The sequence below is a fragment of the Tenebrio molitor genome, chromosome 2, assembly GCF_963966145.1.
Source record: "Tenebrio molitor chromosome 2, icTenMoli1.1, whole genome shotgun sequence".
NCBI lineage: Eukaryota > Metazoa > Arthropoda > Insecta > Coleoptera > Tenebrionidae > Tenebrio > Tenebrio molitor.
Window position 1 is genome coordinate 16,354,312 of NC_091047.1, and position 13,933 is coordinate 16,368,244.

Sequence of the window (13,933 nt, forward strand, 5' to 3'; positions counted from 1 at the left end):
TTCAATATTTCAGATTAGTTGAGGACACCTAAACTAAAAAAAAAAAACTAAAATGCAAACTTTCAAACATTTTGATACAACTTTATTTCGGAATATAAAGTCCGACAATGTTGTCCTTAATTACACTTCGTCCGATGCCAGTTCTCTTGGCGATGTATCACCTTCGGTAAGTTCATCAATTTTTGCTGTATTTTCGCTCACGCTTTCTTGATCATTATTGTTCTCTTCACTTTCGTGAGATATTTCAGAAACTGAACCCTCCAACTCTGTAGACAACTTACTGACAATTGGCATAATCTACGAAATAAAAAAAATATTTTTCCATTTGGTATATTTACCTATGTTCCTTAGGAAACAACAAGAAAAAAACAACCTACCTCCTTGGAAATGGGAATGTTCTCTTGCAGTAGGGTGTTAAACTTTCGGAATAATTCCAAAGCTAGATCTTTCCGCTTCATGTGCAATAAACACACGATATCATTAATAATGATTAACGGATCATCTGGAGCTAAAATCAATGCTTGTTTGAATGCCCTGTCAGCATTTTCAATATCGTTCAATTCGAACAAAGCACCTACAAATAAATCGATAAAAAAATTCCATGGGGTGGTGGGCGGTGAGATGATAATTTACAGCCAAGCCCTGTGAAAGAATGAGGAACTTCCGGTCTAAGATTAACAGCAGCACATAAGAAATTGAATGCAGATGCTGGTTGATAGGTTGCAAGATGTACTAAACCCAAGTTAAAAAGCACTCTCCAGTTGGTGGGTGATATCCACAAAGCTCTTTTTAAACAGCTTATCGCCTGCAACAAACAACCTTATTTTATGTACATTTTCGGTCTTGATACGACGTAAATTCTGTTGTGTGGGCATCACGTTACGTTGTTATTTATCATAACGAAATTCAAAAAATTAATTTAAACATTTATTTATCTTTTTTCCTCTGCAGCCCGTTCAGAAAGGTGGAACTTAATTTTTAAATTGAACATCCTCAAAAAAATATCACTTTACTCACCGCAACATGTTTCTGTTTTGAATGAAAACACATTCCGATATTGTTCCAGAGGGCAACAGAATATGGTTCATGTGATACAGCAACTTTATACTTAGTTAAGGCAACATCGTGTTCTTCGTGAGACTAAAATATGTCATTGTTCAAAAATTGATGTAAATGTTTTATTTATTGTCCACCTGAGTAATACAACCGATTCCTAGAAGGGCCTTAGCACAGGTCGGGTCTAGAGCAAGAGCCGAACTTAATCTTTCGAATGCGTGTTGAGTTTGACCCATTTTAAGACACAACAGTCCAGATTCGGTCAATATGTCAACACTGTCGGGGCAAGACCTTAAATTGGAGAAAATGGGAAAAATGTGATAAAACTAACGAAACCAAAATAATATCGACACGCACATGAACGCAGAGGATGTTTTCAAGCAAAAATAACATAAAATGATGAATACCGAAACCGGCAAAGATGAAAAGGAAGCTCGGTAAATTCATGATACAAGTATACATCATCGCGACCTTCTTCCAGTTTCTCTTTTATCTAGGAATCCCTCTCGCCAAAAAGTATGGCATATAAAAATTCAAATTTTAGCTCACAGTGATGGTAAAAGTCGTCTCAGACCTCACAAATTTACCATTCTTTTATTTGGCATGACAGATTTATCAACATATTGAAACTTACTCGACTGCGGCATTGCAAACAGAAGCAGCCGATCTCAGATCACCTTCAGCTACAAGAATCTTAATCAATAAAGAATAAGCTATTTCCTGTTTTCCTAGTTGAACAGCTCTGTGAGCGTATTCCTTTGATTTAGATACTTCTCCAAGTCTCATCGAACATTGTCCTAAAAAAGTAAATGCACGTCGAAATTCCATTATGTATTTAAAAAATATATTGAACCTATATTGTAGTAAATTTGCCAGTCGGGACAACTAGATAATTTTTCGGTTTCTAAATAAGCTTCAAGTGCTAACCGATATCTTCGCATTTCATACCTAAAATTTTCTGATTGTTTCATCAAAGAGGTTTTATCTCATTTAAAATAATTACAAACATCTTCCAACTTCTTTGATGTTTTCACTATTTTCCGGATTTAATTTCATGCACACTTGAAACGACTCAAGAGCCTCTTGTATGCGTCCTTCTTCTCTCAGAATTATTCCCTTCCAAAACGATTAATTAAAAAGATTGTAAGAAATGTGGAATAAGATTTCCAAAAAGAGTAAAAACCAATATCTACAAAGCGACTTTACCTTTAAAATAATAAATAAGCTAGATGTGTACACTTCGGGTGTGATTTTCTGTTATTTGTTGAATAATAATAATAAATAAATACTGATAAAATTTGTAAATTATACATATGAAATCAATTTTCAACTTACGAGTACCTATTACACTGCAAAATATAAACATTTTAATCATATGCCGATCATCTATTTGTGATACTTTCATGCATTTCTTCATAAACTTGTTAATTAATGTAACAACTAACAATAATTACATTATAATAACTGGAGATTTAATGATAACGTTAGTATTTAGTAGAAATGGGTAAATTAACATTTTAGTTAATGCCTTTAGGTGTTGTGTTACAACCTGGGAATACAATCCTGGGCTTTAGACAAAAAAGATTTCAGTACTTAATTAAAATTCTTAAGTAAGAAGAGGTGAAAAAACAGAAATTCTTGAACATAATATTCAGGTTCTATAATCTCTAAAAGAAATTAAAACAGAGTCTGTGATATCGGGCCTTCAAATAAATATATATTTAGAGTAGGCGTAGGCGACATTCTAATTCTGTTAACAGTGTAAAGTAATTTTTGTAGGTAACCAATTATTCTCCGGAGTTACACAAGTTACATAGTAAGGTTTTTCCCAATTTCATATTGTCATATTCCGTGGATGGGGAATGGGGAGAATGCACAACAAAAATTAAAAATATTTTCTAACCTAATTTTATTTCGTTAAAATGTTAGACGTTTCTTGTGTCTACGCTGGAAAAATGTTGCAAACAATTGAATTTCCATAGGTTGCTCTAAATATAAATTTATTAAGGCCCTTTATAATCGCAGTTGGTATTTTACGTTACGTGACAACTTTTTTTTGAGAAAATGACAAATTTTACTTCAAAAATTTAATTTAATTTTTGATGTAATTTTTTTTCTATGGGTTTATTTAAAATCGAAGGTTTATTTTAATAGACCAAACAATTTAGAAGATTTACGGCAGACAATTCGCGCTAAAATTAAACAAATAAGCCCCGATATTATTGTGCACAGTGTACAAATACAAAGTGTTCACAAAATGATTTGCGGGGGGCAATTTCAACATTCGTGTTAAATTTTATTGTTAATTTTAGATGTTTGCTTGTTTTTGTTTGAGGTCAATTATAAACGTTGTTCACGTTGAGTTGACAATTTCAAGGTCAAATAATTTAATTTTTTGGCTCTGTAATTATGTTTTGTAAATAGTGACATGCAGCTAACCAACATTATGCAATTTAGCAATGTTTAATTCAACGTGAACGGTGTTTGACCTTGAAATTGTCAACTCAACGTGAACAACATATAGTTATTTATTTAACGAGTTCGTGTGTAAATTGGGCTTTTTTTGGCATGAGAGCCAGATTAAAACGCGAGTGAAACGAGCGTTTTAAAGGCCCACGAGTGCCAAAAAAAGTTCGAATTCTAGGGAGTAATTTATTTTTGACACGATTATATGCTGTAATTACATACTTTAAATTTTCTAAATATATTTGTAATTTAAATTTTTATTACCAGTAAGAGATAATTTATTTGTTATAAATCAACACGAAAATATTCAAGTTTTTTTTTTTTGATTAAGCAAATACCTGTTTGAAACAAGCAAATTCGTTCCTTCCGCCGCTCCTTTTTATTTCATTTTTAATTGATTCTTTGCATTGTTCGGTTTCTCCCCTAACGTGTTGCAAGTGTAAAAGCCAATTTAATTTTTCTGAAGGATTAGGTTCAGGCCACGGCATCTCGGCAGATTTTCGGCGACCTGAATTATAAAGTTAAATCAAATTATTTCCAGAAATTATTTTGGTAATGCTTAGTTACTCACCTGAAAGAGCAGAAATTTGCACATTCTCCTTACCATTCGCCAAATAGTTCATTTAAAGGGAAATTATGCAAGCAGATAAAAAGCCGTGTTGTAATTACTGTTGCTTGGATACCGTAAACGTTTGAAAAATCTACATCGAAAAAAGTAAAGTCGAATACGGATTTTTTTTATTTTAACAATGCATGTAATTTCAAATAACAGTTTTTGGTCGTAACAAAATGTTTTTTTATATGACATTTACGATTCAAATATTTTCGACCAAAAATGTTTGCTGTCAATCGATCTGTCATGATCAGATGTCAGTGTCACAGAGCTTAAGCTTACTTCGAACGGCTGTGTTCTGTTTTTGAGCTGTCAAATAATAAAGTTGTAGGTTCGATAACGATAAATTTGCGGTTAATTATAATGATAACGTAGCGGATCGTGTGGGCATATCGACTATTTTATTTAAGAATTCGCATCACCGGAAGTTCATTTAGTTCGCTTTTAATTATCGAAAAAAAATGTGTAATGAAAGCAGAATCTCAACGGGTTTTCTACACCTAGTTTAGTACTGCCCCAGCCTCGCTTAACGCAACCCCTCAGTGATGTTTTTTACTTCTAAATACAAATTTTTCGGCTCGAATTGTGCGAAGAAATGGATTCAGGAAGTCTTGGAACGTTTCTAACCAAAACGCAACGCTTCATTATCGGTTGTTTTGTATTAATTTTGGTCGATGTAATTTGGGTTTCCTCATCAGAACTTACCAAGGTGATTACAAACTTTGTTTTACATGTAATAAACAAAATTTTTACAGTTTATTTACAACAATGAGACATTCGAAAAACCATTCTTCTGTACGTATGTCAAAACGTCAATGTTTACGTTGTATTTGTTGGGATTTTTATTCTGGCAACCGTGGAAAGATAGTTGTTCACAACCATCTAATTACATTTATATTGACACTGAACAGGAAGATGAAAATTATTACAATGATACAAACAGTCACTTGAGTAATCCTGTATATGTTCCTGTAAAAACTCCAGAAATAGATAGGAATTCTGGCACTGAGAGTGATGATTCTTCTGTTAGATCTGTACGTTTTAATAAACTGGCAGAAGTCAGACACATGTCAGAAACTGACGCTACTGAAGCGCTGTTGGCTCGGCTGTCATATCAAGCGAGTTTAAGGGCAGGGGAAATGGCAAAACGAGCCGCTACTAAACTGCCAATTTTTAGAGTCGCGAAAATATCGCTCATATTTTGTCTCTTGGTAAGTTTAAATGTTTTCACCAGAAAGAGTTATAATTGTGTGCATTTCTAGTGGTTTTTAGCAAATTACAATTACCAAGTGGCCCTAGCTCAAACTGAGGCGGGAATGGTGAATGTTTTATCTTCTACTTCTAGTCTTTTCACTCTTATTTTAGCGGCGATATTTCCTTCCAATCAGAGTGACAAATTTACAATATCCAAATTACTTGCAGTGCTGCTTAGTATATCTGGAGTTGTAAGTATTTCAAACTACGATAATTTCTGATATGTACATAGTAGTATAATTTCGGATATCATTGACAATTCAAGTTTTTAAATTTCCGCTTTACGCATGCGCGTCACCATGCTTTTGAATCGAACATACACACCGCACAAAAATTATCGCATCACTTTGTTTCTTAAATTCTTGCAAATGGTCTGTAAACATTTGGTATAAATAGACTAAATTTAATCTTTACGAAGATTTCAACCCTATATTGGAATGATAATTGATTTTTGCACTGCTTATGTTAGTTTTTGTTGACTGTATGCAAGACATTGCAGAACCACCTCGTTTACCACAATACTTTAGAGCGAATTAATCAATGACTGTAACTCCTTATGTTGATATGTGCAATATGGATTTTATACAATTCCATTCTCGGAAGGATAACACAGAAAAAAAATAAGTTAAAGTTCAAATTTTACATGTATGTATAAACATATGTTATGCGATAATTGTTGGGGGGAGTGTATTTATTATAACATCTTAGCTTATGCCGTAAGTAATGTAAAGGAAAAAGTAATTATTTATCCATGATGTTTTTCCACAATTTTTTGCTATAGTTTCTCATCGTAATTTAAAATTCTCGATGCTTTCTATAGGATTTTCTCGATCATGTTTATAGAATCCGAAAAATCAATCCATAATGTTACGATCTCTAAACATTAAACAAATATTTCTTACAACTTACAATTAATTTCAGGTTTTGGTGAGTTTCTCCGATAAATCCTTTGAATCCCGAGTACCGCTTGGCGCCTTCTTGTCATTGTTGAGCGCATTTTTCTACGCCACTTATTTAGTTTTCGTCAAGAGAAAAGTAGACCACGAGGACAAAATTGACATACCACTGTTTTTTGGTAGTTCGTATTTTAAATATAAATTTTCGTAAATAATTTCGAATGAATCCTAGGTTTTGTTGGATTTTTCAATTTGATTTTGTTGTGGCCTCTGTTCTTTTTCTTGCACTTTAGCGAACTAGAAATATTTGAGTGGCCCTCAAAGCAACAATTTCTTTTTCTGTTACTGAATGGAATTTTAGGAACAGTTATATCTGAAGCCCTGTGGCTATGGTACGTGGTTTAGGCGTACAAAAACGAAGATAACTATCACATTGTAGGGGTTGCTTCCTCACGTCTTCGCTTATGGCTACAGTCTCGATGAGTTTAACTATTCCAATGACGATGTTGACAGACGTCGTATTAAAAAAAATTGCATACCCGTCTCTATTTTACACGGGGACCATACCGATGGTAATAGCATTTTTGATCGTTGCCGTTCTTTCACACTACGATAATTGGGACCCTGTATTCGATATTATACGTTGTGCCTATCTGAGTATTTGTCGACGGACGAGATTCGTACGGTAAATTAATTTCTTTTGAGATTCTGCAATCACGATAATTATATCTACAATGATTGTTAAGTTTCAGGTTCGCCGAAATGCCATCAGAACAAACAGAAGCACTGATTGGCATTAACAGTAATGAACATGAAGCATAAACATTTATTACTATTTATTATTAATACTATAATAAAACCGACTGTGGTGCAATGTTATGTGATGATATTTAAGTTTCTATTTTGTGATTTGTTTTAAAATGTTGTGTTTCGTTTTTCATAATTTTGTAAAAAATGAATCATAACAATCTTAAAAATTACTAGCAAACGCACGTAATATGTTCGAAACATAACTTTAGACAATATCTATATATAATACTTACAAATATGTAATTATTGTAAACTTGTTCAAGTAGGCCTTCACGATCTCAACTATAACATTCTTGAGTTACCGTCTGTTGCAAAGAACCTATCTAATATTACACGTATGAGTATACTAAACGGCGATTTGTTAAAAAAAAATGTTACAAAAAAAAATCACCGTTTTATACATATTGCGTTATTAGATGCGGTGATTGATGTGACGAGAATAAAAAGTGTTTTATTGACACATTTTTCATTAAGATTTGTTAAATAGCGAAGTATGTGTATGCATTCCGGATTCACATAATATATATTTTTAATATGATAGCGAAATATTTCTATGTAAAATATTTTCGAAAAAAGACTTGAATTAATGTAAATACTACGATAAAAATAGAACATATAAGTTATATAGCATTTCATTTTTGTATTTTCTTTTACGGAACAAATTGATTCTTAAAACCTATCAATTTATATGAAAACTGATTAAGTAATACATAAACGCTGTTCAAAAATGGTGCAAATAACATACATGACATTTCCTCGTGCTAACGCACTCGTGGATTCATTCCCAAGCACAATTGACATTCGTGACCAGTTTGAAAAATAATCACATACAAGTGCAAACATCTTTATCGGAAAATTTTTTGCTAATGAACGAAAACATCCATAAATGAGGTCAGAAGACCAATTATTAGCAAATATTTGATAATAATTGGTCTTCTGACCGAATAATTTATGAATGTTTGAGTTCATAAGCAAAAAAATTGCCGATAATAAAATTTTGCACGAGAGGTATACGGCTGATTATTTTCTGATTTTCTGAATAGAATGAAAACAAACGCATTATTTCCAATCCTTTTTATTCAAAATAATTAAAAAAAAAATCAGATACCGACATTTTTTATCAGATTATTGCACATGTGCATTTTCGAGAAATTTTATCGGGTTATTTTTTGTTTTCTTGTTTTGATTGGTCAATATTTATCACGCAATTGGTTGCTAAACACATGAAGAAAATAATCATTAGTAAAACAGAGGGTACGAAATTGCTTAAAAGCCTACTCTAGCCTAGGCCCTGCCCCTTCCCGGTTGTTACGCCACTGTCGAATCATGTTTCTTATCCGAAATACCAACCTTTCAACCTTAAATCCACCTTTCTTGTTGTTATTTACGGCGTAATATGGCCGCCAGAAGATTTCTAAATTGTTTGTTGATCATATTCCTAATACACATTTGCACAAGTAAGCGGCAGTAAATTTGCTAAAGTACTTTAAACAAAATTAAAGGATAGGAAGAGATTTATTATATTTTGCTTTTTATTTGAATAAGCTTCATAGTAGCTTCGCGTAAAATCAATGCAGTATTGTTTATATTTGTTGAAGGCGAAGGTTTACGTCGACCTCAGTTAAAAGAAGATGCAGAAGAGGAAGAAGACGAAGTCAGCAATGAGCACAGCACTCTATCTAAAAACGTGGAGACTTTTCAAGTCCATCAAAATCGGATAGCAAATGAACACATAAAGAGGTACAAGTGCCACACATGCGAGCCCCCAACATGTTTAAATCCAACTACATGTACCGATGCCATCCAGTGTTGGACGTCACGAGTTAGAGAAAGTTCCGGTAGTTTGGAGATTTCTGCCAAGACAAGTGTTATTATTGTTTTTGTAGGACTAGAAAGTGTAATGAGAGGTTGTACCAAGGAAACTGAACAACTTCCCCTCATATGCCAAACTCCATCCTTTAGTGGGCAACAGAAACGCCAAGCTAGTGGCCAATTTCAAGTTGATTGTTGCATTGGTGATTTCTGCAACAGTGGAGATTTTCCAGAATTACCCCCTCTCTATACTAAGAACGTGACTGTACAATCAGATTCAATGGATTATGCTCTCAAAATGACGGCTGCGATTCTTGGACCTGTTGTAGTTATAGGGACGTTAGGTGAGCAAATATCATTTATGAAAGTTATTCCAACTAGAGTTGGTAATAATAAACGTCTAAAATGCACAATTTTGAAATTAAAACATTCTTTCTGACAAAAATAAGCAATCAAAGTAAATGTACTAATTGCCATTTTCTTCTTGGCAATATGCTAGTCATCTTTAGAACTCAGGCTGAAACTCTCCAAACTATGGAGAGTTTCAGCCTGCATCACACTCATTTAATCCTTGTTCTTCTTTTTTTCACTTGCTAGTTGTAGCTGCCCAATTGAAGTAAACCCCTCTTATTTGAAATTTCAAAAATGTGCATTTTGAAGGATCTTTTAATTTATTGTTTTGGTTTCTTGATCCCAAAATTGCATTGCTGATATTGAAATATCGAAATTGAGTCATGTGAGGATCATTTCCTCGTTAGAGAATTTATTTTCTGTCGAAATTTCGACGTAAAGTTAGATTTCAGTACTACTTTCGTGTCAAAAATAAATTACTCCCTAGGATATTCGGGATATTCGTTACTAGGTTGCCATAAATTTGGTCAGGTTGGAGGCTATGTGGTTTCTGGTGACAAACAAAAGATATCCCAAAAATGTAAGGCAGCAAGTTAATTGCAAATGACTAATTTCTCTCTAAGTAATAGATGATTTTTCGTTTCACAATCAATTTTGGTTACTGGCGGCATATTTATTTGGATTTAATCTCTCAATTCAAAGTAACAAACCTTAGGCATTCAAAATTACTTTTGAAAATTCTAGTTACACGCAACATGAAAAACGTTATTTCCCTAAAAGTTCGAATTCTAGGGAGTAATTTATTTTTGCCACGAGAGTACTCTGTCTACCCAAATTAGCCATAATTAACAATAAAACGGGTTGTCGTTTTAAAAAATCGACGATGATGTCATTGTGCGGCAGAAACGAAAGGGTCAGAAGAATGAAAATCACCCGAGTTTTTTTTGAAAAAAAAAAATGACCTGTCCGAATTCTTTTCGAGAAACTCAACGGGAAAAAATATTTCCATTGCAAGCTTTTGACACTCACTGTACCTATTGACTAACAGAGATAGATAAATAAAATCAGAATGCTGAAAAATTTTAAAAAGCCGAATTTTAATTATTGACGAATACCACAGGTGCTATTATCCTATTTTTGATGCGTCGTGTCCATCGTCGAAGGCTGTGCAACGAAAGTCGACTAGATCCCGACACATACTACGCTTCTGATGATTTATTAAGAGCAACAGCTGCCGGGGACAGCACGTTGAGAGAATACTTGGAAAATTCTTTGACATCCGGAAGCGGTTCCGGACTTCCTTTGTTGATACAAAGGACGATGGCAAAACAAATCTCACTGACCGAATGTATAGGAAAAGGACGTTACGGAGAAGTGTGGCGCGGTATCTGGTTTGGGGAGAACGTAGCAGTGAAGATATTTTTTTCAAGAGATGAGGCCAGTTGGAACCGAGAAACAGAAATATACAGGTAGGTACGACGATATTATCAAATTATGTATTGCTATGTGTTGTAACTTTATAGTACGATATTACTGCGGCATGAAAATATTCTCGGATATATTGGTTCCGACATGACTTCGCGTAATTCTTGTACGCAGTTGTGGCTCATAACTCATTACCATTCCTTGGGAAGTCTGTACGATCATTTAAATCGCACCACTCTCACCCATCAGCAACTGTTACGTCTTTGCTTGTCAATAGCTAATGGTCTGGTGCATCTACATACAGAAATATTTGGAACGGAAGTAAGTTTCGACAACAGTTTTTTATATGAGTTCGCTGATTCACTAAATATCACGACTTTATACATGTACTTGTATTTTTTCAAGGGTAAACCGGCCATTGCACATAGGGATATTAAAAGTAAAAATATATTGGTAAAAAATAATGGAACCTGTTGCATCGCAGATTTCGGTCTTGCAGTCACCCATCAGCAAGCTACTGATCAGTTAGATATTGGGTCTAACCCCAAAGTAGGAACGAAGAGATACATGAGCCCCGAGGTCCTAGACGAAACGTGAGTCGTCATATCTTCTTATTAAACGGTTATTTTACTCGTGATTCCAGCATACGAATGGATTATTTCGATTCGTTCCGTCGGGCAGATATTTACGCTTTAGGTTTAGTCTTGTGGGAACTTTGTCGGAGAACGGTCAGCAACGGTATCGCTGAGGATTATAAACCTCCATTTTATGATGTGGTGCCTAACGACCCTAGTTTCGAAGATATGAGGAAAGTGGTGTGTATTGATCAGCAAAGACCAAGTTTACTTAACAGATGGGCCAGTGATCCGGTATGCGATTTTTTTACGTAGTGAAAATCCATGTAATCCTTTTTTTTTAGATATTGAGTGTGATGGCCAAGCTAATGAGAGAATGCTGGCATCAGAATCCAAACGTTCGATTACCAGCGCTAAGGATAAAGAAAACTATTTTGAAGTTATGTAGTGGTGATAATTTAATAAATTTAGATGATATGGAAGTTTGTGTGTGACAATCTGACGTTAAAACATAAATGATAGAGTTTGTTTTAATATTACTTTGTGATGGCCTGAAATTTAATTGGCAACAAACTAAAATTAAATTTTTAACCACTTGTCTGTGGCTGTTTTAAATGATTGTTGAACATTTTTACAAAATTACCCGAGAGTAAAGTACTGTAGGTTTTTTAAATTATGTATGTTTTATTAGTATTATGATTCAAGTGCCAAATTACATTTATGTTGCAGTTGCAGGAGACAGTATTATTGTTTTAAAAAATTAAGTGTGATAAGTGTTTCAATTTGTTGCACCACAAGTTTACATAAGTTGTAGTCATATTATCGATACAAGTGCCATTTTTAGTAGATTTTTATTGATTATTGAACTCTGTCGTCTTCAAAATACTTTTTGATACTCCAAGGCCCAGTTGCACAAAGCGATGTCAAGTCGTTGTTAAAGTTAACATAATGTCAAGCGATCAGATTGGGGGATATTTAAGATTTTATTTGAATCAGCCAATCAAATGGGCGGATTTCCGACTTGACGCCTTGTTAGCTGACACGATGTTAACTAAGCTTTATACCACCGGGCCTAAAGAAACAAGTAGATGGTAATTTAAAAAAAGCAACACCTACTGCAACTATCAGATACAACATAAGTTATTTGGATAGGACAACTTATTGTTTTATTAATTAAGAATTATTTAGATTCTAAGATATTCTTTTAAGTGATGTTATCAAAGTTTGCATTTTTTAATTGTATAATATTTTTTCTACTCAATCGCGAAATTATTTACTTATAACGGGTGTTTTTTTTTAATTTGGCATTGAAGTGTCGATTGTGAACGCACTATACAGGTTACGGATCACGGATCAGTTGTTTAAATCTTACGCTTTTACACGAGTGGTGCGATCTCAATCGACTCTCCAACGCCTACTTCGACGCCAAATTAAAAAAAAAAAACAGCCTTTATGTTTTGCTAATGTTAATTCATTTGTGTAGGTGTTGTTGACTTGACTTAACCTTAATGTTTCAAATACTGAATTCTTTTATTGTTGTAAATACTTCAAATATTTATATCTTGACGTCATATCTGTTAAGAAAAGCTGCTGGAATTCAACAATCCTTTTAAAGACGAAAAAGTCGTTCGAGTCGAGCAGTTTTTTTGATGTTATTTTTTTAATAAATTCTAGTAACAGATTCATATCAATTTATTTATCAAATTATGAGGAATATCCGTGAGTCGCTCATCCAAATCATAATCACTTTTTTACTTTTTTAAGTTGATTTGTTTTTTTTTTCATTCCTATTAGTATTTATTAAATGTTTCATTCATTTGTATATATTCATTTATATTTCTGTATTGGAAGAATAATATAAGTAATACATTTAATTTTCATTCATGTTTTTTATTCCTTTTACTGGAATGTAAATAATAGTGTGTAAAAACTATATGATCCTCATGTATAGTTACAAGGGTGAACAATATTTCAAAATTTTACAAGAGTTCACATTTTGATTTATTTTGTAATTTGTTAGCTAAAACCAAAAAAAAATTGTGGTTTACAATGTATGGAGATTTTAGTAGCATTGTACTATGGCGGACAATAAATTTAGGCCGGCCTGTCATTGGCTTGACATCAAAATGTGAAGCTGGCATTATGTTTAACTAACCCCATTTTCGATTTTTGTCATTCTTGTCATTGTGACAGCAATAATCAAACTCAAAATTGGGAAAAGAAGCGTGCACCAGAGAGAAGTGCTACTACAAATCAGTTATGCTAGTGGGCCACGATCTGTAAGTTACAAAAAGGGCGAAGGAAACGCCAAACAGCTTGAAAACCTCCAGTTTGACAAACTGACACATCAGTCATTATGACAATAAATGGTCGCTTATATTGACTTTTTTGAAATGTCAGAAATTTGCCGGCTTAAATTTATTGTCCGCCATAGTACCAACTGTTGCATGTTTTATAGTCATTTATGTAATAAACAAGTAAGAGTACTATGGCGGCCAAAAATTTTTGGCCGTCACTTTCTTGACATTCAAGTAAAATGTAAATAAACCTTTAGGAATCGTAACCCCACTTTCGATTCTTGTCATTTTGACAATCAATTTAAACTGTTTGAAGCTCAGATATTCCAAAAATCCGAGATGAATGAACAAAATTAGAGCAATCGTACTATTCCGGAC

General features: G+C 33.6%; 3 protein-coding genes across 4 annotated transcripts; 2 read left to right on the top strand and 1 right to left on the bottom strand.

Annotated features, from left to right (window-relative positions):
- Positions 1 to 55: 55 nt before the first annotated feature.
- LOC138122932 (Bardet-Biedl syndrome 4 protein homolog) lies at positions 56 to 7,909 on the bottom strand. The gene is made up of 11 exons (XM_069037342.1): positions 7,841 to 7,909; positions 4,094 to 4,223; positions 3,861 to 4,030; positions 2,060 to 2,172; positions 1,910 to 2,004; positions 1,691 to 1,853; positions 1,194 to 1,347; positions 1,018 to 1,140; positions 634 to 805; positions 378 to 574; positions 56 to 297 (listed from the first exon to the last, which is right to left on the bottom strand). Exons 2-11 carry the CDS (start codon positions 4,143 to 4,145, stop codon positions 121 to 123), a joined length of 1,416 nt encoding a protein of 471 aa, XP_068893443.1. The 5' UTR covers positions 4,146 to 4,223; positions 7,841 to 7,909; the 3' UTR covers positions 56 to 120.
- LOC138122933 (solute carrier family 35 member F5) lies at positions 4,421 to 7,718 on the top strand. 2 transcript variants are annotated; one of them, XM_069037344.1, is made up of 7 exons: positions 4,421 to 4,844; positions 4,891 to 5,346; positions 5,398 to 5,580; positions 6,311 to 6,464; positions 6,518 to 6,677; positions 6,725 to 6,970; positions 7,038 to 7,718. In XM_069037344.1, exons 1-7 carry the CDS (start codon positions 4,731 to 4,733, stop codon positions 7,105 to 7,107), a joined length of 1,383 nt encoding a protein of 460 aa, XP_068893445.1. In that variant the 5' UTR covers positions 4,421 to 4,730; the 3' UTR covers positions 7,108 to 7,718. The 2 variants fall into 2 exon arrangements, with proteins under 2 accessions (XP_068893445.1, XP_068893444.1); XM_069037343.1 differs by having other exon boundaries at positions 4,422 to 4,844; positions 7,032 to 7,718.
- A 484-nt stretch (positions 7,910 to 8,393) lies between the features above and the next one.
- On the top strand, positions 8,394 to 13,138 carry sax (saxophone). The gene is made up of 8 exons (XM_069037341.1): positions 8,394 to 8,552; positions 8,694 to 8,933; positions 8,982 to 9,251; positions 10,379 to 10,727; positions 10,782 to 11,004; positions 11,089 to 11,276; positions 11,327 to 11,552; positions 11,603 to 13,138. The coding sequence occupies exons 1-8, from the start codon at positions 8,492 to 8,494 to the stop codon at positions 11,750 to 11,752; spliced, it is 1,707 nt and encodes a 568-aa protein (XP_068893442.1). The 5' UTR covers positions 8,394 to 8,491; the 3' UTR covers positions 11,753 to 13,138.
- Positions 13,139 to 13,933: the final 795 nt, after the last annotated feature.